This window comes from Camelus ferus, chromosome 21 (assembly GCF_009834535.1).
Source record: "Camelus ferus isolate YT-003-E chromosome 21, BCGSAC_Cfer_1.0, whole genome shotgun sequence".
Lineage (NCBI taxonomy): Eukaryota > Metazoa > Chordata > Mammalia > Artiodactyla > Camelidae > Camelus > Camelus ferus.
Window position 1 is genome coordinate 10,792,817 of NC_045716.1, and position 21,156 is coordinate 10,813,972.

At 41.6% G+C, this 21,156-nt stretch overlaps 2 protein-coding genes across 5 annotated transcripts in view; both read right to left on the minus strand.

Moving 5' to 3' along the window:
- Positions 1-8,865: 8,865 nt before the first annotated feature.
- On the minus strand, positions 8,866-10,517 carry LOC102521362 (cardiotrophin-2-like). The gene is given in 3 exon segments (XM_014565461.2): positions 8,866-9,612; positions 9,614-9,655; positions 9,657-10,517. Coding segments are annotated over 3 exon segments (612 nt in total). The 5' UTR covers positions 10,110-10,517; the 3' UTR covers positions 8,866-9,495.
- A 674-nt stretch (positions 10,518-11,191) lies between these two features.
- The window catches only part of FMO4 (flavin containing dimethylaniline monoxygenase 4), a 30,858-nt gene continuing 20,893 nt past the window's right edge, over positions 11,192-21,156 (minus strand). For 3 of the 4 annotated variants that reach the window (XM_032463751.1, XM_032463750.1, XM_032463753.1), the window contains 5 exons: positions 19,863-20,215; positions 17,706-17,775; positions 14,321-14,383; positions 12,860-13,265; positions 11,192-11,575 (listed from right to left, as the gene is read on the minus strand). In XM_032463751.1, coding sequence (XP_032319642.1) covers positions 11,513-11,575; positions 12,860-13,265; positions 14,321-14,383; positions 17,706-17,775; positions 19,863-20,215 — 955 coding nt within the window. In that variant the 3' untranslated portion in view covers positions 11,192-11,512. The remainder of the gene's footprint in view (positions 11,576-12,859; positions 13,266-14,320; positions 14,384-17,705; positions 17,776-19,862; positions 20,216-21,156) is intronic. The other variant, XM_006192068.3, reaches the window with a different exon arrangement.

The following is a 21,156-nucleotide window of genomic DNA, read 5'->3' on the forward strand; positions in this document are numbered from 1 at the left end:
AAAGATTTCTAATGGATATGTAGTCCTTCCAGCATATCAGGTACCTGCTTACTTGTACTTGGCTATTTTGTTCCCTCCTAGAATTGCTTTTGGGGACTTATGCCATCAGTTAGTACACAGAACAATACTATAAGGATATTCCCCCTGAATGTATTGCAGAAATACAGTGTTCTGTACTATCCAGTGCTTTTTAAAAATGAGAACCCGCTGTCTCTCAGGTGTTCCAGACTGGAATATGCAGCTACCTACTGGGCATCTCCACTTGAATGCAGAACCAGGGATGACAGTGAGATGACTGAATATAACATTTATCCACAGAATCCTTTTCTACTGGAGTTAGTAGGAATGAGTGGCTTCCAAATTTTTAACAGGGTGTCATTTTCCCTAATAAAATATTACTGGGTACTCCAGCAGGTGTGTGGGTTGGGTTCAGGGGAAGCCATGCTTTAGTTTTTCCTCCCCTTCAAGTATCTTTGATCCCTTGATGCAGATAACAGGAAAGTTAAAAGACCAATGACCTAGTCCAGTCCCTCCATTGGGGACTGTTGTGTCTCCCACTGAAATACAGGCATAAGGCCCATTCAATGAAATGTAGACAGTGTAAATGACTCTTCAGAAACATATAGGGGAAAATCTCCTCAAATACTTAGCAGACATTAATTCAGCCTACAGTGACAAGAGGCTGCCCAGGATTAACACAGCATGTGAGCTGGACCAGTCATGTCACATGGCAATTCACCAAATGTGCTCCTGGCTCGTCCATCAATCCTGTCTCTGGGAGGGGGACTTTTGAAAACATCTCTAAAAAATTGAGTCACCAGGGGGAGCCATTTGTTAATGTATTCATGCTTTGGGTGGAGCTTCTCAAAATTTCCCATTGAACTGTTAATATATTAATATTACTAAGTCTGGGCAGCCCTGGGCCCAGAGCAAAATACTTCTGTGAGGTTTGGGAGAGAAGGGACATATGGCATGTGGCCCAATTTCTTTGAGGTGTCCTGATTCAGCTCAAAAATTAATGCAAATACTGTATTCTGTTCCATAAATTGTTCACTTTTATTTTAATGCCAAAATAATGTTTTATATTATCTGGCATTTAAATTATTAATAACCGGTGTCTTTTTCCATCCCCCCATACTCCAACTCTAATCTTTGAATTAACGCTTCTGAAACATGTGCAGTTCTTACTAAGGTCACTGGTGCTCTCAAACTCAGTAAGTCTGATGACCAGATCTGCTCTGTACCCTGGTTTCCCTCTGTGCTGGTTGCCTTTGACACAGCTGACCTTGCCCACCTCCCGAAGTACTTTCTTCTCTGTGTTTCCCCGAGGCGTGTTTATGTGTGTGTCGCCAACATCCTCTGCAGGATTCTGCTTTGAGCTCTAGCCTCTCCCTTTCTCTCTTATCTGTTTCTCCTTTTCCCCTCTGCCCTTTTATATCTAACTCTCTATAGGTTATTTTATTCAACGTTTTGGCTTCAAATACTTTTACAAGCTAATGGATGCCACTTTGCATCTCCAACCCTGACTTCTCCCCTGAGCTCTGGACTCCTGTATCTAACTATTTATGCGATATTTTCACTGGTATCTGTAACAGCTGCTCAAACGTTACATATCAGAAATAGAACTCCGCTGTGGCTCGCTTTGAGGCTTTTTCATTCATTGTGCTGTGTGCTCAGAGGGCTTTTCCACTGGGTCTTCAGTTTTGGGGGTGGGGGTGGGGGATTGTATTATTTCTCTGATAGTATTGGGGAGGAAAAATTTTCCTCTACTTTTTCTGATTCTTCTGGCTGATCTGAGGGTTAAACTGACATGAGACAGATTAACAGGAAAAAAAAATCGAATGAAAGTTTAGTAACACGTATAAATGGGACAGAGCTAGAAAAAATGAGTAACTCACCAAAATGGTCAAAACCCTCACCTTGAATACCATCTTCAGCTAAAGACCAAAGAGGATGTTGGGGTTTGGGACTTCAAAGGGGAGGAAGGCAATTCACATGGAGATGAAAAATCAGCTGTTTGCTAAACAAATGTTTGCTAGGCCAGGTAGAGACAATGCGACACAGAGTGGACTCTGATCTCTGGGCCTTGCCAAGTCTCCCCAGCCACACCTAGCCCATATTTTTTGTAGACATCTCTATTCTAGGAACAGACTCTTTATCTCAATTCTTTAGGCAGCTAAGGAGGAGGTAAAAAGAAAGACTTTCTGAGACTTCTGTTTCTTAAAAATAATCAGCCAAAAATAATCCTCATGCCTAGGAGACACATTATGGGGTGGCAAATTTTGCTTCCTTACAATAATTTTATCATGCTTGTCCTCTTCTCCTTCTGAAACTCCTGTTATTCAGATGTTAAATTTCCTAGACTGGTCCTTAAATTTTCTTGTTTTTGTACCGTCCATCATTTTCGTTTTTTTGTCGCACTCTCTGTGAGAATTCCTGAACTTTATCTTCCATTCTTATTTTTGGTTTCTACAAGCTCGTTCTTGTCCTAGTGTTCCTTTTACAATAATATTCTGTTCTTGTTACACAGGCCCAACACTATCTTTTATTTCTCAGAGGATGGGCATTATAATTCTTTTGATGTTCACTCATGCATTATTTTTATTTCCCCCAGCTTCTTCTCTTCTGTGCTTGTTTCGGTCCTGCCTTATGTACTAGGTGATTTCCTGAAACATATGTTGATCTTTTTGTCTTCCTCTTCACATTTCAGAGCACAGGTCCAAACTGTTGATGGGTGACTTTGTACACTTGTGCAGGTCTTTTCAACTAGTAAGACTGATCACGAAGTAATCAGGCTGGAACTTTAGGCTCTCCACTTTTTTTGCTGAGGTCCCCTACAGTTAGAATCCAGAAGTTTTTCCCTAGAGCCATTCCGACTTTCCAGAGAAGAAAGGGCCACTCCTCTCCCTGGATGGTGGTATTCTGGATGCAAGGTGAAAGGACCTCGGGCTAACCCTTTGGAATAAGACTTTAACCCACCTGGTTTTATATACTTGCCCCAGCCCTGCCCTTTGCCACGCTGGATGCCTCTAGATCCTCAGCTTTCCTAAGGTTCTGTGGTTTCATATGGTATTTCTGTCTGTGTTAATTTAGGCTGTAAACTCCCCTCACTTTGTTAGTCTGCTTTTTATCTACTGAAAATATAATGATATTGCCCACCTGCTGTTGTCTCTCTTTTCTCCCTTTAATGTTGTTTTAAAGAAATGAAATAAAAATGATCACACGTGTTCCATCTGCCATGTTTAACGAGAAGTTTTAAGGAGACTGATTTTCACACAACACCCTAAGAAGTACTTCAAGATGAATGTTTCTTTCCTTGGAGGACAGTCCACTTAGTTTCGCCAAGCTGCACTTGGAGAGTGGAGACAATAATTCTGAATATGGGGAAATATTTCTAGTTATAAACAAAAAAGTATTGCGCTGGAAGAGTCAAGCTAAGTAAGTGTTGATCTGAATCTGTAACTTGGATAGAGGCGTTATGTAGGAGGAGTGGTAAGAAATGCTGACCTGAGACAAATCTAGCCTGCCAGTTTTCTCTCCAGCTAAGACAGGTGTGCTTGCGATCAGCAGAAAATTGCAATCTGGGGTCTGCAACTATGGTGAGCACATGCAAGTTCCCGCATGGCAAAGTGAAGGAGAGCACTTTTGTACAGGGGGAAAGGAAGCTGGTAGGGCGATGGTGAACAAAGGGTCGATGGCTTTTCATTAGCTGAGTCCTTGCAGAAAAGAAGAGGAGCCTTTCTTCTTCCTATTGAACTCTGCTGTCACTGCAGGGCACGCAAACTCCTCGTTCTGATTTCCTGACTGTATTTAATTGAGGTTTCTGTTTTATTAATTTTTTTTCTTTTTTACAGAAACAGATGCAGAAGAGAAGGAAATTGGATGTAGATTCAAGTTCCAAAGTGGACTCTGGAGAACTGTCTCACTATTCTTTTTTTTTTTTTTTGGTTGGGGGAGGTAAGTAGGCTTATTTATTTATTCTTAGAGGAGGTACTGGGGATTGAACCCAGGACCTCATGGATGCTCAGCATGAGCTCTATCACTTGAGCTATACCTTCCCCCCTGGAAAACTGTCACAGTTACAGAGGAGTCATGTAGTCAGATGACTGCCATTCAGGAAATTTGCCACTGTACTGAGGTTCTCCAACCATCAGAAAATATTTTACTTTCAAAGAGGACTGATTTGAGCAAGTTTGTGCAAAAGTATTCAGAGGAGGGCTGAGTACAAGTTAGAGGGGGAGTAACTGCGTACTGTTTTGACAAGGGACAAAAACTCAGTTCCATCCATGCATCCATCCATCTATCCATCTCTCCATCCACCCACCTATCCATTTTCAATTGCCTGGTTGCTTGACTAGTTCAACACGTATTTATTGAGTCTCTTCTCTGTACCAGAGTTGAGCTAGGTGCTGCAGATATAATGGAGAGCAAGATACAGTTTCTGTCTTTCTGGCACTTACAGTTTAATGGGTATAACAGAGGTTAATCAACTAAAAATTATAAATTGTGAGAAAGGTTCGGAAGCAAAGGCACACAGTAGTATGAGAAAAATAATAGAAGACTTGACCTAGTTGGGGGATCAGGGCCGCTCCCCTCGTGAAGAGGCGTTTGAGCTGAGATCTGAAAGAGAAGGAACGGCAGAGGTGGAGAGCGGGAGGAGAAAGAGCCATTCTGTGCAGCAGTGTGAGGGTCAGCTCTATGTATCTCTTCCCAATTCTGTGTTCAGGTTGATGGGTTGAAATCAGCCACGGTAGAGTGTTTAAACTGTGAAAATCTGCAAACAGTGAACTTTCTTGGGAAAGATGATTGTTAGATGTTTGCCAGCATTCCCCTGGAAGGAGGGGAAGGTTACTGATGTATGCACTAATCACTCACTGGGACTCAGGTACTGTGTTAAATACTAGATGTATGACTTCATTTAATATTCACACTAACCCTCTGTAGAAGAAATGTTTATCCTCATTTCATGGACATAGAGTAGAACTTAGAGTAAAAGGGTGAATTTCCCCAAATTGTTGACTGGACACGGTCATATTTGAACCCCGGTCTGTCTGGTTTCGAAGTCCGTGTCCTTTCCCTGGCTTCCATTTTGCTGCTCACGACTCGAGTAGGAGCAGGTGCCAAGAAAGCACTTCTTACCAGATTTCATTGTGAAAAAGATTCATTTAGATGAATCCTTGTAAATGATTCTCTCACTTCTAGAGGGTGGAAGTATAATTTTTAGAAGCTAAAAACAACTTTCTTTGCAAACATGGAATGAATGCATGTCAAAGATTTAATCACCTCATTAATTAGTGAGGGAACCAGGACAATGGGTAAAGCTGGTTCAAAGAGCATTTAAGGAACTGAATATTTATAGGCAGTTTAGTAAAGAAATGTCAGAATAAATTATCTGAGTAAGAAACAAAACCGATTCATGTTTCATAGGGCATTCAACCATAACCTTTGGGATTATCTTTTCTACTGGAGAGAAATCATTTGCATCTTTATTGGACATAAAGCTGCAAGTTAACATAACTTCACAGAGTCTGAGCCCCTAATTAACAGTAAATAGAAAATTCAGGAAATGACAACTTCTCTTAGATAATGAAATAATCCTTGAGAGGATTGTTAAACAATGCTTAAGTGTGACATTGAAAGGGCAGGCAGGTATTCTCTTGGCCTCATTACCATGTTTTGTGCATTTTTTCTTAAGAAGTGTGAGCAGGAAACTCATTCTAGCCTGTGTATCTGTGGTGGTCTAAATTCAGTGTGGTACAACAGTGTGATAACAGAGTTCAGGACACACTGTCCCAAAATATAACACCTTGGCATATTGAACATCATATTTTTTTAAGCTGAAAAAACTTGAGAAAAATGGCAGAAGCAGGAAGGTTACTCTGACCTCTGACCACCATCCCCAACCCTTCTTCCCTAAAACAGATCATAAAACTCCCAGGTGAAAAATACCCTCACTGTACCAGGAGGAAGAAAGACATTCTTATCACCAGAGATTGGTAATTTGGGGCTGAGAAATAAGTACAATCAAACCCTGTTAAACTATCCTTGTCTTCTTGATTACTTTTTTCACCATTTACTACCACTAGCCCAAACCCCTCTGTCCTCCCAACTGTTCACAAATTTATTGTTCCTTTGCCTAAAAAGTATAAAAGTTTCCTGTTCCAGTTACTTTTTCAGGTTTCCATTCTTTTGTGAAGCTGCCCTGTCTCTGTTTTCCAAATTCACTGTTTGGAATCACAAAAGCAAATCAGTTTCATTATTTGTATCATGTTTTGTCTTTCATCAGAAGGAAATTTCTCACTTTGTCTTTATATCTTATACCCCCATATTGGGTTCCAAATGATTTTTAACTACTTTCAGAAGCCCAGTTTCCTCTCAAAAGATGATTTAGTCCAACTAACATGTCTTGAGTATAGTCTAAGCATTTTTCTCTCACATGACTGCTGGAAAGGATCTGGCATCCTCTGCCTAATGACCCCAGAAAGCTGTGCTATTGTGGTTGACGGGTTTTCTGTCTTTCACGTTAGTGGTGTTCTTCGAGGTTCCTGAGAGAGGGCTAATTCCCCACGTGACTCTAGAGCACTCCACTGTTCTAGCTGGAGCTCTTGTCTCTCCTTGTCTTCTGTCTTGGCTGCTCTTCTTCTCTGCTTTTGTCTGTTGTTTTTGTTTTGGCTGCTGCCAGTGAACTACTGCATCTGAATTTTTGCCTGTTGTTCACATGCCAGGCACCTGGAAGTTAACTGGGGGTGGTTCAGGGAGGTGAGATAGCCTGATACAAGCAATGTGAGGTCTTCCCTCACTTGCTGTCCCGCTGAGTGAAAGAGTGAATGGCACGGGCTCTGATTACTATTCCCAAGGAGACTCACGAGTCAGCCAGAAGAGCTACAGTGAGCTCACCGCGGAGAGGGTCAGGGTGTTAGAACTTGCATGCATAAGAGGAATCTAAGAAAATAATGCTTTTTGAGCTTATTTATTTCCTCTTAAGTTATACATACTGTTATTAAACTAGAAAATGCAATCTCTGAAGCTTAGTCCTTTTTAAAAAGTGATTTCCCTTCACTTGAAAGATTTCCTTTTGGGGAGATAAATTTTCAGAAGTTGCACAACAGAAGTAGCTAATTGTGATGGCAAGCTTTGCACACATTCTGTTGTTGAACAAGAGACTTTTACAGCTGGTTTATTTTTAATTTCCTTGGAAGGACTTGCGAAATGTGGTTTCCCTCATAATGCTTAATATTGCATTCTTTCATTTAAATCATACTTTTATATTTAAAATATGAACCATATGATAAATGACAGAAGATAAAATGACTTTAGTAATATTTTAAAATATGGGATTATGAATTATCCCTCGGGCCTGTGTTTCATTCTTAATGGAGGAGGTGGAAAGTCTCAAAGCGGCTGCTCTGAGGGAAACTGTTTCAGTGTCAGCTGGAGCCGTGACCCCTTACAAAGGTCCAAGCCTGAGCCCAGACTGGATTCTCCCACTTACCTCTCCCAGGGAACTGCACACACAGCAGGCCAGGCATTTGATTGGTTCCTCCCTGTGCATAAGACCTGATCAGAAATACTTGGTCAGGGTCAGACTACAGCTGGGCTGAGTTTCTTAAAGCAGATCCCAGTGTCTCCACTAACAGGATTTGAGGATTCCTGAAATCAAATTCCATGTACAATGTTATGAGAATGTATGAGGTGGAGGATGGTTTATTTTGCTGTCATATAAAATTCCAGATAATGAGGCAACTCTCCTTAGCACATTGTTGCAATTATACTTAAAATTTGGTTCAATAAAAGGCAAAGCAAACATTTTCATAATTTCTGGTTTCATTTCTCAAGTTGATATCTTGGTAAAACTGGATTCCTCCCCTACCCCAACTATTTACTGTGAAAATTTGATTCTCATTTAAAATGATTCATAGGCAGTGGCCTTTGGCTGGTATCCTTTGTTCTTTGAGAACTGGGGTCATGGAATGTGGTTAAGTGTACTGTTTAGAAGTCTATTGCAAGTGTAGAGAAAGGAACAGAGAACAGGAAGACAAAGGCTTCCTGGAGGAGGAGGTGTCCAGCATGGGGCTGCATCGACGAGCAAACTGAGGTGATAAGGAATGAATAGAAGAGTTGCCTCCCAAGGCAACTAATGAGACAGCCTGAGCTTTAGGGTTATATCTGTTTGGGTTCAAATCCCTCTTCTGCCTCTTACTTGCTGTGTTGAATCAGGGCAAATTACTTAGTATCTATGAGACTTTGATTTCTCATCTAAAAATTAACACCCCCCAAAAAATAGCGACACTAAAAATAATGAGCTAATAATAACATCTCAGTTTTGCTCTCTCCCTCAAGAACTTGGGTGTAGATAGCTTACATATGACACGTGTATGGCTGTTAGCATAAGTGATGCCATCTTCGGCCCTTACAGTTTCTTCTGTCCTTTCACTGACCCTACCCAGGACTGAACTGGGCAGTGAATCATTTCTCTGTGGTCAAGGGCTTTGTAGTTAATAGATATTGTTTAATAATTATTAGGACCAGGTGGCCTCTATGCTCTGTTAGTCCCCAAACAATGATGAAAGCTTTCCCTGACGTATTCCTGATGCTCACAAGACTAGCTACCCATTCGTAAATCTTTTTTTTTTCTTTTTAACCACTGAAAAAGAGTTTCATTTCTGAGAATAAGTTAGGTTTTTTGTAAATAAAATGTTTAAAAATAAAAAGAACACTAAAGTTACCGGTATATAGTTGTTGAAAGTGGGGAGACACTTTTAAGGAGAGTAGGCTCCTTGGGGTACAACTTGGTCCCCCATCATCTCCAAAAGCCACAGTATAGACAGGAGGTTCGTGAGAGCCCCAGGCCAGGGATACAATCTGTCAGCGCAGAATAGAAGTGGATGTGTCTGAGCAGGAAATATGTGACATGAGCCCTTAGTCTTTCAAGAATTGGACATCCATTGATCAGGAGTGAAGCCCCTTAAGATGGGAAGTTGGAACAGTGGCCATAGACAGAGAGGTCAACTAGGGGAGGAAGTGAATTACTGCAAGAAGGGAGGCCTATTTGCTCAAAAGCCCATATATTCATACAGAAAGCGAGGTAGACAGAGACAAAAGGCAGCCCCTGGACCTCCCGGAAATTCCATGGAGGGGAAGGTCTCGGGAGAGCCCAGGAGGGAGGCTGACTTTGCTCTCCCTGTAGTGGGGCCTGAAGCCTCTTCAAGGAGACACTTATTTCCACCCCGGAAGTGGACAACCAGTGCCCCTGGGCTGGTAACCCATGAGGTGCTACCAATAGAGTCCCAACCAGACCTGGAAGGGAGGCCATAGGACCTAGGCAGGAAGGCCCAGGCAATAGGGACTCGAGGCCTGGCTCCCGGGAAATTTCCCCAAGTCCATGTCACAGAAGCCCTGTCTGCTAGACAGGATGTGTCTCCCTTCTAGCCAAGGAGCAAGGCAGAAAAGAGTCTGAAAGGGGAAGTGTTGCCGCCTCTGATCAGAAGTCCTCCTCTATATGGGGTATTTGGCCTTAAGAAGAGCCAAGTCCCTCATGGCTCGGTCTGGCCAGTGGCCATATTCCCCGGTTACTATGTAGCCTCGACGTTTCTTCTTGAAGGCCGAGGCCCCCGAAGGGGACAAGTCCAGGAGTGTCCTCCACTGGGGGGGTTGGGCAGACCCAGGGCAGCCTTGATGGCAGCCATGTTGCCCAGCAGGCCTTGAGCCCTGAGTCTTGCATCACTGAGCTGAGCCAGCAGGATGGGACTGCCAGGGTTCGGGTCTCTTTGGTCGTTCCCCATGAGCTGGAGGTGCTGGGTCAAGGCCAGGAAGGGCCCCTGGACACGGCTCAGATGTTCCCCATCATCCAGGGCATGCCAGGTCTTGAAGGAGATGTCGGCAGGAGGCAGGCTGCTGAGCTGGAGCTCTGGGGCTGAGAAGCCAGAGTCACTCAAGGGGCTGCCTTGGCACTGGAGGTAAGTCTGCAGCACTGTTGAAGTATTCTTCCGCATGTAGAGTGCTGGGTCGTAGGCTTGACTGATGCGCTCAGCTGGGGACATGGAGGCCCCTGGAGTGAGGAGTGGCAGCAGCAGGGTCAGCAGGCAGCAGAGGGCCAGCGGGCAGCCCATGCTCTTGTCTTCGCTCCTTCCTCCCTGCACTCTCTGGGTAGTTCTGGGGCACCTCCCTACTCATAAATCTTAATTTAGGAATGCACATACTGTTTCCAAGCACGTGCCCTCCATACCTCAGGTAAACTGTAAAATTAACCTAAAAGGCGCTTGGTGGTATGGAGTGTAGTTGTGACTGCTTCCAGATCATTGCCCGATTCAGATCCCACCCTGTGAGCGAGCATTTTTGGTTCCTCCGTCCTCCAGTGACAGTTTCTGTTGGTCAGTTTGAGTTGGTTTCGAAGATTTGGAATTAAGTGCTTCTTCTACTGGAGGATGTCGTCAGTAAAAACCTAGAGACACATGAACAAATTATATCAGGAGGCCCACTCCTAAGGATTGAGAATAATTCTTCCTTTGCTATTATTTGCTGGCTGAATCCTGGAGGGTCCATCTGAGAAGCACGTGGCTGGTATAGTGGTGGCAGCAGCGATGGTGGAGGTAACAGGCCTCAGGGTTTGGTGGGGGACATGAGGACCGAAGAGTGATCCTACTTGGAAAGTGCTACTGGAGAATCCATGGAGAGCAAAGGCTATACTCTTTGATTAGGCAACAGGGAACAGAGCCAGGCAACAGTTTTCAAATCCTTTGATTCAGACAATTGAAAAGGTCCGCAGTCTCTTCAGCTCTAGTTAATTCACTGTGTAAGTAACACCCTATATTGTCTCACTGAATGTTCACTTTTGAGGTAGATAACAGCATTCCTTTCTTCTCATTTTCCAGATGAGGACACTTAAGGCTCAGAGAGGCTAAGTAACCTGGCCAAGGCCTCACAGCTAAAGGCACAGCTGGGATTATAATCTGGGTTGAATTCTAGAGTCAGAGCTTTCAACCAGTACACACGGCTCCCAGTTGCTGTATGGTTGTATTTATTCTGATTGCCATGTGGGTTGTCTTTTACTCATAAACTTAGCTGTTGATGGACTGTCCTTGCTCCTTTGCATAGCTGAGGTCATCTGAGGTAATTCATCGAGTTGGCAGAAGAAAAGAATGTGAGTAGAAGAGGAGACAAAAGGAACGTCAGTCAGTGAAACCAGTGTTTGGTCATCAAATATTTATTTTGCAACACTTTGTGTCAGGCAGTGTTTTAGCTGAACAAGACATGGTTTCTCTCAAGAACTCACCATTCATTGGGAGACAGACACAAAAAGAAAAGTGTACCTCAGTAGGAAAAGAGCAATGACAGTGGTATATGGGGTGTACTCACTACGAAAAGGCAGTCAGCTCTGCTTCAGGGATTCAGGGCAGGCTTCACAGAGGGAGGTAATCAAGCTCTCCCTTGAGAGACAGTCGGGTGTGGATTCGAGTGGCTGGCAGAGGCAACAGCTTGTGTCGAAGTGATGAGGCAGGACACAGTTCACAGTTTAGTAGTACTGGATGGCAGCGTTTGAAGTGGAGGGGAAGCTGCAGGACCGGATTCTGGTGACCTGGGCAAAGGGACTCAGATCATGAAGACACTCCTCTCCCAGGCTAAGGAATTGGGTTATTATCTCTAATCAAGGGAGGAACGTTGAAGGATTTCTGAATGGAAAGCGACGTGACTGCATTGGATCCTTTCTGGCTGCCCCTCTATATACACCTTCCATCATCTTTGCTCTGCTCTGTGGCTTAGGAGGCTGACCTGCACGGACGACATCAGTTGTACTGGTATCCTAGGACTGCCATAACAAAGGACCACAGCCTGGGTGGCTTGTTCTTTCACAGTTCCGGAGGCTAGGAGTCTGGAATTATTGGCAGGGTTTTTCCCTTTGGAGATTTTGAGGGGGAACCTGTTCCATGTCTCTCCCTAGCTTCCAGTGTTTGCTTGCATGACAATCCTTAGTTTGTAGGTGCATGGCTCCAATCTCTCTGCCTGTTTTCACAGGGCATTCTCCACTGTGTCTGCATCTCTGTGTGTCTTATCCTCTTTTATAAAAAGTCATATCGGATCTAGCTCACCTTACTCCAGCATGATCTCATCTTAACTTATATACATTTGCAAAGATCCTATTTCTAAGCAAGGTTACATTCACAAGTGCCAGGGGTTAGGACTTGAATATATCAATTCAAGCCACAACAGTCAGCAACCTTGCCTTCTGAGTTTGGTTGGATCAGGCCATTGGGGAGCATGGGCAGAGGATCAGCAGGAGGGAAGAGAATGAGATCAGGCAATTTACTTTCCCAGCGCTGTACTTCTGGGGTCACCATGGACTGCCTTTCTTGGTCGGCTGAAGGTTATAGCTGTTGAGAGGTGGTATCTCTCTCTTATTCATAATTGGTTTCTCCCCTTGCCTCATTAGGTCTATGGATGGTAAGAGCACCTCACTGTTACTAGTCTGGGAGTATTTCATTCAATTGTAGGATTTCCCTACACTCTGCCCAAACCATTTGACATAATCTTGATATTAAAATTTCCACAAATTACCTAATTTGGAGTACTGTCTTATCACCACCAGGATCTTGATGGAAAGAAACAATGACAATCTTTTTATTTTAGAGTAACTGTGTAGGTAGCAGAGTAGAATGTGAGTTGGAAAAGGAAGCGAAAAAGCAGGTACTGCGACTCAAGAGGAAGACAGTACAATAATTCAGATAAGAGGTGATTAGACCTGAACTGGGCTGATAGCAGTTAGGATGGAGAGGGGAGGGGGAATAAACAATTTGGAAATAGAATTATTGTGACTTAGCACAACGCTCATAATCAATCAGACTCATCCTCACCAAATACTTACTAGGTAAGAGGAAATTCTGTCCTGTAGTTTATCTGGCACCAATTTCGAAAAAAGCGAAGATTTACAGATCAGTAGAAGGGAGGCGAGTAGGATAGGAGCCGCCCAGACTTTCAGATAATGTGACCTGGAGGCAGGCTTGGAGGAATCAGGAACTACTCGAGTTCTTAAGGGCTTCAGTGTCCTGTCCCACTGGGTCAGGATGGCCGTTCGGGCTCCATCCCATTTTCCAGGGCCCATTAGGCGATACTGATAAGGAGTACATGGTCCAAAGAAAACTTCCCAAGCTAGCCTGGGATCCTGGAGGAACAGAAGTGGGATACTGGGCTTCGTGCCTATGCATGCAGCGAGGTCATCCATGTAGGAAATGTAGTCAAGTTTGTCTCCACTGGGATCTTTCATCAAACCCCTGACAGGGAAAAAGACAGATCACTTTTCATTTTCAAGTTACAAGTTACTGCTCCTCCCACCATTTTGTTTCTTTTTATCAGATTCAAACCACGCTGGGAATGTTCTTCTGTGTTGGAAAGGAAAGAACAAGAGGAGTTTACTTAGATGGGGTATTTGTGAGTGTATTTAATTTTGTTAAGGAGATGGTAAAAGGAGGCAGTTGGAAGAGGAGCTTGAGATAATGTTTTAGGTTCTTGAATTTGATATGAGAGTAATCAGATCAGCCCAAATATAATAGTTGTTGAATAAATTAACATAGTCAGAAAGCATCACATTTATGGCCACCTAAATTGTTTTTATTGATGTTAATTGTGAGTTGAGAGGGCCATACTTGGTGTAACAGTACTGAACATGACATAGATATAAGTACAGTTGACCCTTGAACAATGGCGGGGTTAGGGGTACCAACCCCTCCATGTATCCATGTGAAATTTTGTTTTCCCCCAAACTTAATTACCATACTAATTAGTTATTAGTAGTTAACCAGAAGCCATGGTGACAATATCAACAGCAGATTAACATATAGTTTGTATGTTATATGATTACTTTCTGTGTTCTTATAATAAAGTAAGCTAGAAAAAACATTATTAAGAAAATAATTAGGAAGAGAAAATGCACTTACAGTACTGTCCTGTATTTATCAATACCATAAGTTTATGTCACCTGTTTATAAGATGAATCATCTATCAGTACCTATGTCAATACTGTCTTCTATGATACCAAACACTGTCGATGTTATATGTACTCCTAACACTAGATATCAAAACTGAAAAGATAATGTGAAAAAGAAATTCATGCTTATTTACAAGCATAATGAGTGATGCATTGATTATTAAGAAGCAGCAATATGATTGCTTTACTGTAGCCTAGCGTAATTGATATGACTGCTTCACTGCAGCCTGGCCTATGCATGAATGAATGAATCATTACAAAATTCTTATGGCATAGAGTCTTACAGTCATATTCATAATACAGTATTGGAAACATTGTTACATTAAAAAAAACTCCACTTACCTGTGATGATAGGCTGATAGTTTTTCCAAATATGAGAGAGGCAGACTGTACAGTAATGTAATTCTTTGAAAGCAAAGTTGGAGAATAGAAAACCAACACATTATTAATTTTATATTACTGCAAACATCACTCAGCTCATGCCTATGTAAGGATGGACGATCCATTTCAGCACAAGTCTTGTGATATTTTTACATGATAAATACTTGAGCAATGTTTATGATAAGACAAAAACTTCTCATACAGTTCTTACCATGTAGTTATTAGATGTTCATATGAAGACACTTGCACGCATGTACAACATGTCTGTTAACTGTATGGCATGATGATGATTTACTATTCATTAAAGGAAAGTGGATCATCATAAGGGTCTTCATCCTTGTTGTCTTCATGGTGAGTAGGCTGAGGACGAGGAGGAAGACGGGTCGGTCTTCCTGTCCCAGGGATGGCAGAGGTGGAAGAGGTGGAGGAGGTGGAAGGGGAGGCAAGAGAGGCAGGCACACATGGTGTAACTTTACGGAAATACATTGTAATTTCTGTCTGACTTTTTTCCTTTTTCATTTCTCTAAAACATTTCTATATGGTACCAATTCCTCTCCCATCATTTGCTTTAGTTTCAGTGCCCATATAATAGAAGGGTCCACGTCATAAAGGAAGTCAAAATCAGTCTTAATCAAATGGAACCCTTCTGCTAGATTGTCTAATGTCAATTTGTTTTCTGGCACTGCTTCTTCTATATCTTCTTCCTCATCGTCTGATGCTGGTTCGGAAGAACTCATCTCCATCAAGTCATCTTCTGTTAATTCCTCTCGTGTGGTATATATTAGCTCTTGAATTTCTCCGAGATCCATATCTTGAAACCTCTCACCTCCCCCATCCCCCACTTTTTTTTTTCCCCCATATCCACAATCTGCTTCAGGATCTCCTTGATTGGCTCTCTCGCAAATCTGGTGAAATCGTGTACAACATTTGGACACAGTTTTCTCCAGCAGGAATTTATTGTTTCAGGCTTGCTGGCTTTCAAGGCTTTTTCTATAACCATGATGGCATCTTCAGTGGTGCAATCTTTCCAGACTTTCATGAGGTTCTCTCTATTAGGGTTCTCTTCCGTAGCTTTGGTAATCCTTTCCATGGAGCACTTTGATGCCTTGTGTTGAAATCGTGGGGTTCTGGGTGGCCAGGGTCATTGTCCAATATCAAAGGAACTTTAAAATGTAGTCATTTGCCAGCAAGATACTTCCTGATTTCAGGGACAAAACATCAATGTAATCAATCCAGAAAAAGGGTTCTTGTGTTCCAGGCCTTCTTGTACAACCAAAAGACTGGCAGTGGGTATTTATCTTTTCCCTTCAAGGCTTAGGGGTTAGCAGCTTTATAGACCAGGGCAGTCCTGATCATAAACCCGACGGCATTTACACACAACAGAAGAGTTAGCCTATTCTTTCTGCCTTGAATCCTGGTGCTCACTTCTCTTCGTTACCAATACATGTCCTTTGTGGCATTCCCCCCCCCCCCCCCCCCGCCGCCAGAATAGGGTGCTTTAGTCTGCATTAAAAATCTGTTCAGGTAGATATCCTTTCTCTCTTTCTCCTCATCTTAATGACGTCTGGGAACTCACCTGCTGCCTTTGGGTCAGCAGAAGCTGCTTCTCCTGTTATCTTGACATTTTCTTTAAGCCAAAAGTCTTTCTAAAATTATCAAACCATCCTTTTCTGGCATTGAGTTCTTCAGCTTTAAATTCTTCACCTTCCTTTTGCTTTAAGTTGTCATTAACGATTTCACTTTTTCTCAAATCATTTTAGTCTACAGGAATGCCTTTCTTACAGCAATCCTGCACTGACATAAAAGCTGCATTTTCAATACAAGATAAAAAGGTATTTCATAAAAAAAGTGCAAGGTTTTCATGCCTGCTGGCATAGCTACAGTGATGGCTTCACAAATTTTCTTTTTTCTTTTTTTTTTTTTACAATGGTCTTTATACTGGATTCATTAATCTTAAAATGAGAGGCAACTATAGCTGCAGACCTCAATTTACTGTACATATCAAGCAATTCAACTTTTCCTTGTAATGTTATGACTCTTTTTCTGCTTCTTGGGAGCACTGCCAGCATCACTAGTGGCATTTTGGTTGGGTCCCATGGTGTTATTCAAGGTTTACGGTAATGCACTAAACACGATGAAAAATATGTAAGAACTGTGAGAGATCATTTTACTGTGATATAAGATTTACCGGAGAGATGAACTGCTCAGGCAGAGATGATTAGCATCACATAGCGTTTTAAGCAGATACTCGAAACACCTGAGCTCAGCACAATAGCGACAGGAGGTGGCCACGAAGTTATTACAGCAGTACAATGTGCACTACAGTTAATTTTACGCTGTTATGATTTAATGCTGCATCTTTACATCTGCTTACATTTCTCTTGATTGTAAATGTATGGTCTGTGTGAGTGCAAGTTTTGATAAATTTAAAACTTTATAATAGATTTTTGTATATTTGATGGTAGTAAATGATAAAATAGTATCTACATATATTTTACGCATTAATGACACCTGTTTTCCTTAATTTTTTCAATATTTCTAGGCTTTGTAATTTGCGAGTTTTTTCAAATTTTCACAAATCTCCTCAAATTTTTCTAGTATGTTGAAAAAAATCTGCTGATGAGTGGACCTACACAGTTCAAACCCATGTTGTTCAAGGGTCAGCTGCACAGTGTATCTGAAGGCTCTGTTGTTTATAAATGTTCACGATAATGCCAATGTCATTCTTTCAATCAATCAATCTTAAGTGTCTATCACATGACAGGCACCATTCTAGGTACCAGGAGTTCAACAGTGAGTAGAACAAAGGCCTTGCTGCCAAGGAACTTACATTCTAACAGTGGAAATCAGCAGGCTATAAAAAACCTTGCCAACTATATATATAATATATCAAGTGGTAATAGTTACTATGGAGAAATATGAAGGCGGGTAAAGGGGAGAGACAGTGATGAGACCAGTTGGTGTTGTCAGAGAAGGCATCTCTCTTATGAGGTGATATCTGAGCAGAGTGAGCCTGCAGGTATTGGGTGGAGGGAGAACATTCCAGGCAGAGAGAACAGTAAGTTTCTGGGGGCAAGTGAACAAAGGATTGCCATCTGGTAGGGGCCAGCCTCCATGTTTTGCTGAGGCGAACTGGTGCCCCCATTGGGCACGTCTAAGGCCATAAATCTCGTTGGTGGAAGAGTTAGGACTAAAAACAGATTCTTCTGACTCCTAATGTGATTATTCCAACCTGCCATACTGCTTCTCTACGAATGGCTTAAATGGCTTTAAATATTTAAAGCCTTTTTTTTTTTGTAATGAAATATATTGGTAAGTTTTTCCTGCAGTAGGTTATATTTCATACCTTTCTATGAGCTGCTCCTTTTTCACAACTTCAGCCATCAGTTTTTGAGATGGAGGTATCTTACAGAGTCCTGTGAGAGAAGTCAGAAACAACGCTGAAGTCACATGTGGCTTTTCCTTTGAGTTCTCCTCCCTCTCATTTCTGTCCTCCCACTGCTCCAAGCTCAGAACATGTGATGGTCAAAGCTCAGAATGGAATTAGAGTGCAGAGGGTAATTTTCTGGAGGTAAAATCCCCCTCCAAATTCACTTAACCAGGGTACTCTCCTGCTGGAATTGTGAGGACAGATCAGATGCCCCGTGCCCAGCCCTCAGCCTGCGTCACTGCACTGGTCACCACTGATCATCAGCACCTGCCCCTCTTCATCTGCTCACACATTACATATATCTATACATAGTATTATTTATATCATGTTGTATATATACATTGACATTTTATTGTGTGTGTGTGTGTGTGTGTGTATATTAAATCTGTTAGCTGGTTACATATTATCACTTAAATTAACCCTGTTTTTATAACCCTGTTTTGGCACATCATCACTTTTGTTACATGGGGAGCCTCAGGCATGGAAGGGGCCTGGCAATCTCTGTCTCACAAAGGCTCTGTCTGCTTGAGTTATCATGAGGATGAGGATGTGCTTGTTCTCAATAGCCCACCTAGGCAGTCTCTGCTCTTCTGGCCAGTCCTGCCCCTGTCAGTGGCCAAGTGCTGATGCCAGGGGTGGGGTTACCATCCGCGTGAGAAAGATCTGACTTAGTTCTACAGTGTGCTTGCCACTGGGATCATTTTATTCTGTATGAAGCTGGAAAGACTTCACTCGGTGACTCCCAGATTGTCCCTTGGAGGCTCTCTGGAAAGGCACGCGATCACTCTTATGGTGTGATCTAATCAAGTTTTGTTTTGTCAGCTCTACCATTCTGATAAGCATTTTTGAGCTCATTATAAAATACTTAAAAAAAAAAAGCAAGTACTTAAGAGTCTTCTGTGGTTTTAATATAATTGGAAAGTGCAGTGAAAGCACTTTAATCGTCCTTAAAGAAATAAACATTTGTGATAATTGAATGAAAGGCTGCGGAATTTCTTTTGTAATGTAAACAAATGAGATTAACCTCCTCTCCTCCACTCTCAACCCCCTCAAATTCAAATATCATATTTGTCCACTTAGGAGAACATTGTACAGTATGGTTGATATCTATTACATGTGTACAGTGGGATGGAAGTCAACACTACTTAGTATTGCATTATATGCTATTTATAAATTATTGATGATTGTTTTTATTCATTAGGGGCAAAATTCTGCTAAAGAACAGCTGATTGGCCCAACTGTGACTCATTTTTATATTTTTAAATAATACAAATGCAATTCTTTAAAATGCTCACAAATCTAAAACCTGCCCTGTTCTAGAGAACAGATAATAATATCTAGAGATAATAACAGCATTAGTAAGAAAGGCAGCTACAGTTAATAAGCATTTACTATGTGTCAAGTAGTGTGCTAACTGCTTTGTGGACATTATCCATTTTATGAAATCCTTGTAAAGAGGTTTTCTTATCCCCATTTTATAGGCAACGGGGCTGAGAAGTAAAGAGGTCCTTGCAAAGCTAGTGAGCTTCAGAGTTGGGATTGGACCCTGGTAGCCCAGACTCCTGTCACCTGTGCTCACACAGTGATAACTGACAGCAGTTAGTGTCCAGTGTCTGCAATGTTTTTATGGGCATGTTTTAAAAGTCACTATCTCCTTAGGTCCCAAGTTTATTCACAGTGTGTATTATTCCGATGTCTTTCTCAGGAAGCAATATAAAATTCTACTGCTGGAAATAAATGGAAAGACTTAAGAGGAAATAGCTTGACTTGAGTGGAATGGAATAGGATCCCGAAGCTTCTAATAATTTCAGTTAATCTGAGAACTGTGATTATATTCTGTTGTCCAAATTTATCCCATCCACAGAGCCAAAGCCTCTTTTTCCCCTAGTCACATCGGTGACATGAACACACCCACCATAATATTACACATGTATAAAATTAATTCTCTATTAAAAATTTTTTAAGCATGTTTTATGTTAATTTAGCTCACATTTGTTTGATTTTAGCCAAATCTCAAGGCACTAGTTTCAAGACTCACTTGGTCACATAGGGCTTTAAACAGACTGCAGGTACCTTTGAATACTCTCGTGGCCCATCGTGCTTGGAGCTCTGTGCCTGCTAAGATGGAGCCTGTGAGGCTGATGAAGCCAATGATAGCGAGTGTTGTCCTCTCTAGGTTTGAGGGAAAGACCTGCTTGTAAAGGAATATCTTCTTTGTACAAAGGCTTTTGAGAGGTTCTTCAAGAAAGGGGAAAGAAAATGTGTATCCTGTAGTGAAGATCACAATGTCGATGTTTTCTTCCACTGTCCCGTCTTCAAAGAGAGCAGAAGTTTCTGTAAACTCCTTCACGCTGGTCTTCACAGTGACTGTCCCACAGAGGATACAGGTTGGCAGCTCATCGTTCACAATTCTTTTTGATTTTTTCCTTTGACACAGAGGAGAAAATTATTCACTGTAGTTACACTTATGAGACGCTCAGCAAATGATTTATTTAGTCAATTCAGGGAAATTATCCACCACACCAAAGGAGTGAATTGACTAATGTCTAATTCAAAGTGTTCTATGTGGCTTAGTGTTTTGATAATATTCTTGTTTTCCTGCTCCCAGTAGAAGGCATGTGGAAGATGACTAAACCTACTCTTTCCTGCCCAGGGCTTTAAATTCTTTACCTTTTGGAATTAATTCCTGGAGCAATGTTGGGATGGAGTATAAACAATCCATATGATAACCAGTTTGGGGTCTTATATCACACAGGCCTCAAAGGATTGACATTTAGCAAAGAGGAAATTTCAAGGAACTTTTTGGATTAAAAAAAATCTGAATTTATTGATAGTGATAAATATCTTCATTATGAATATCATTCTACCTAATCACAGCAGACATAATGTCTTTATAAAATTTACATGTCAAATCATCTGTTGCCATTAATTTTCTTTGTAAGTTGAAAGCTCTCTTTGCAAATAAAAATATCTGGGTCAAGCATATAATAAAAATCACATTTAATGACCTTACATGCATTTCAAAGGTTTTCTTTTCCTTCCCAATGTGCAGCTCTATACAGATGTGTATTAAAATATAGAATTCCAGAAATTCCTATTGGCAATTCATACCTCTAATCATTCAGCCAGAGCAGAATTTATTAAAGGGTAATGAGAGCTGGCCATCTGCACTCACTGGTGCTGCAAATATTCTATTTGTGGATGGCAGCCACCCTGAGATTCCTTGAGGTCTATTTAAATTTCCTGATATTCAAACTGGAAATAAAGTTTTCATCCTTCATTTTCCTCTAGACTCGTGAATTACTACTTCTGTTACCAGACAGAGATCACTCCTGTTTCAAGAACTGCTGTGGTACTGAGGGACATT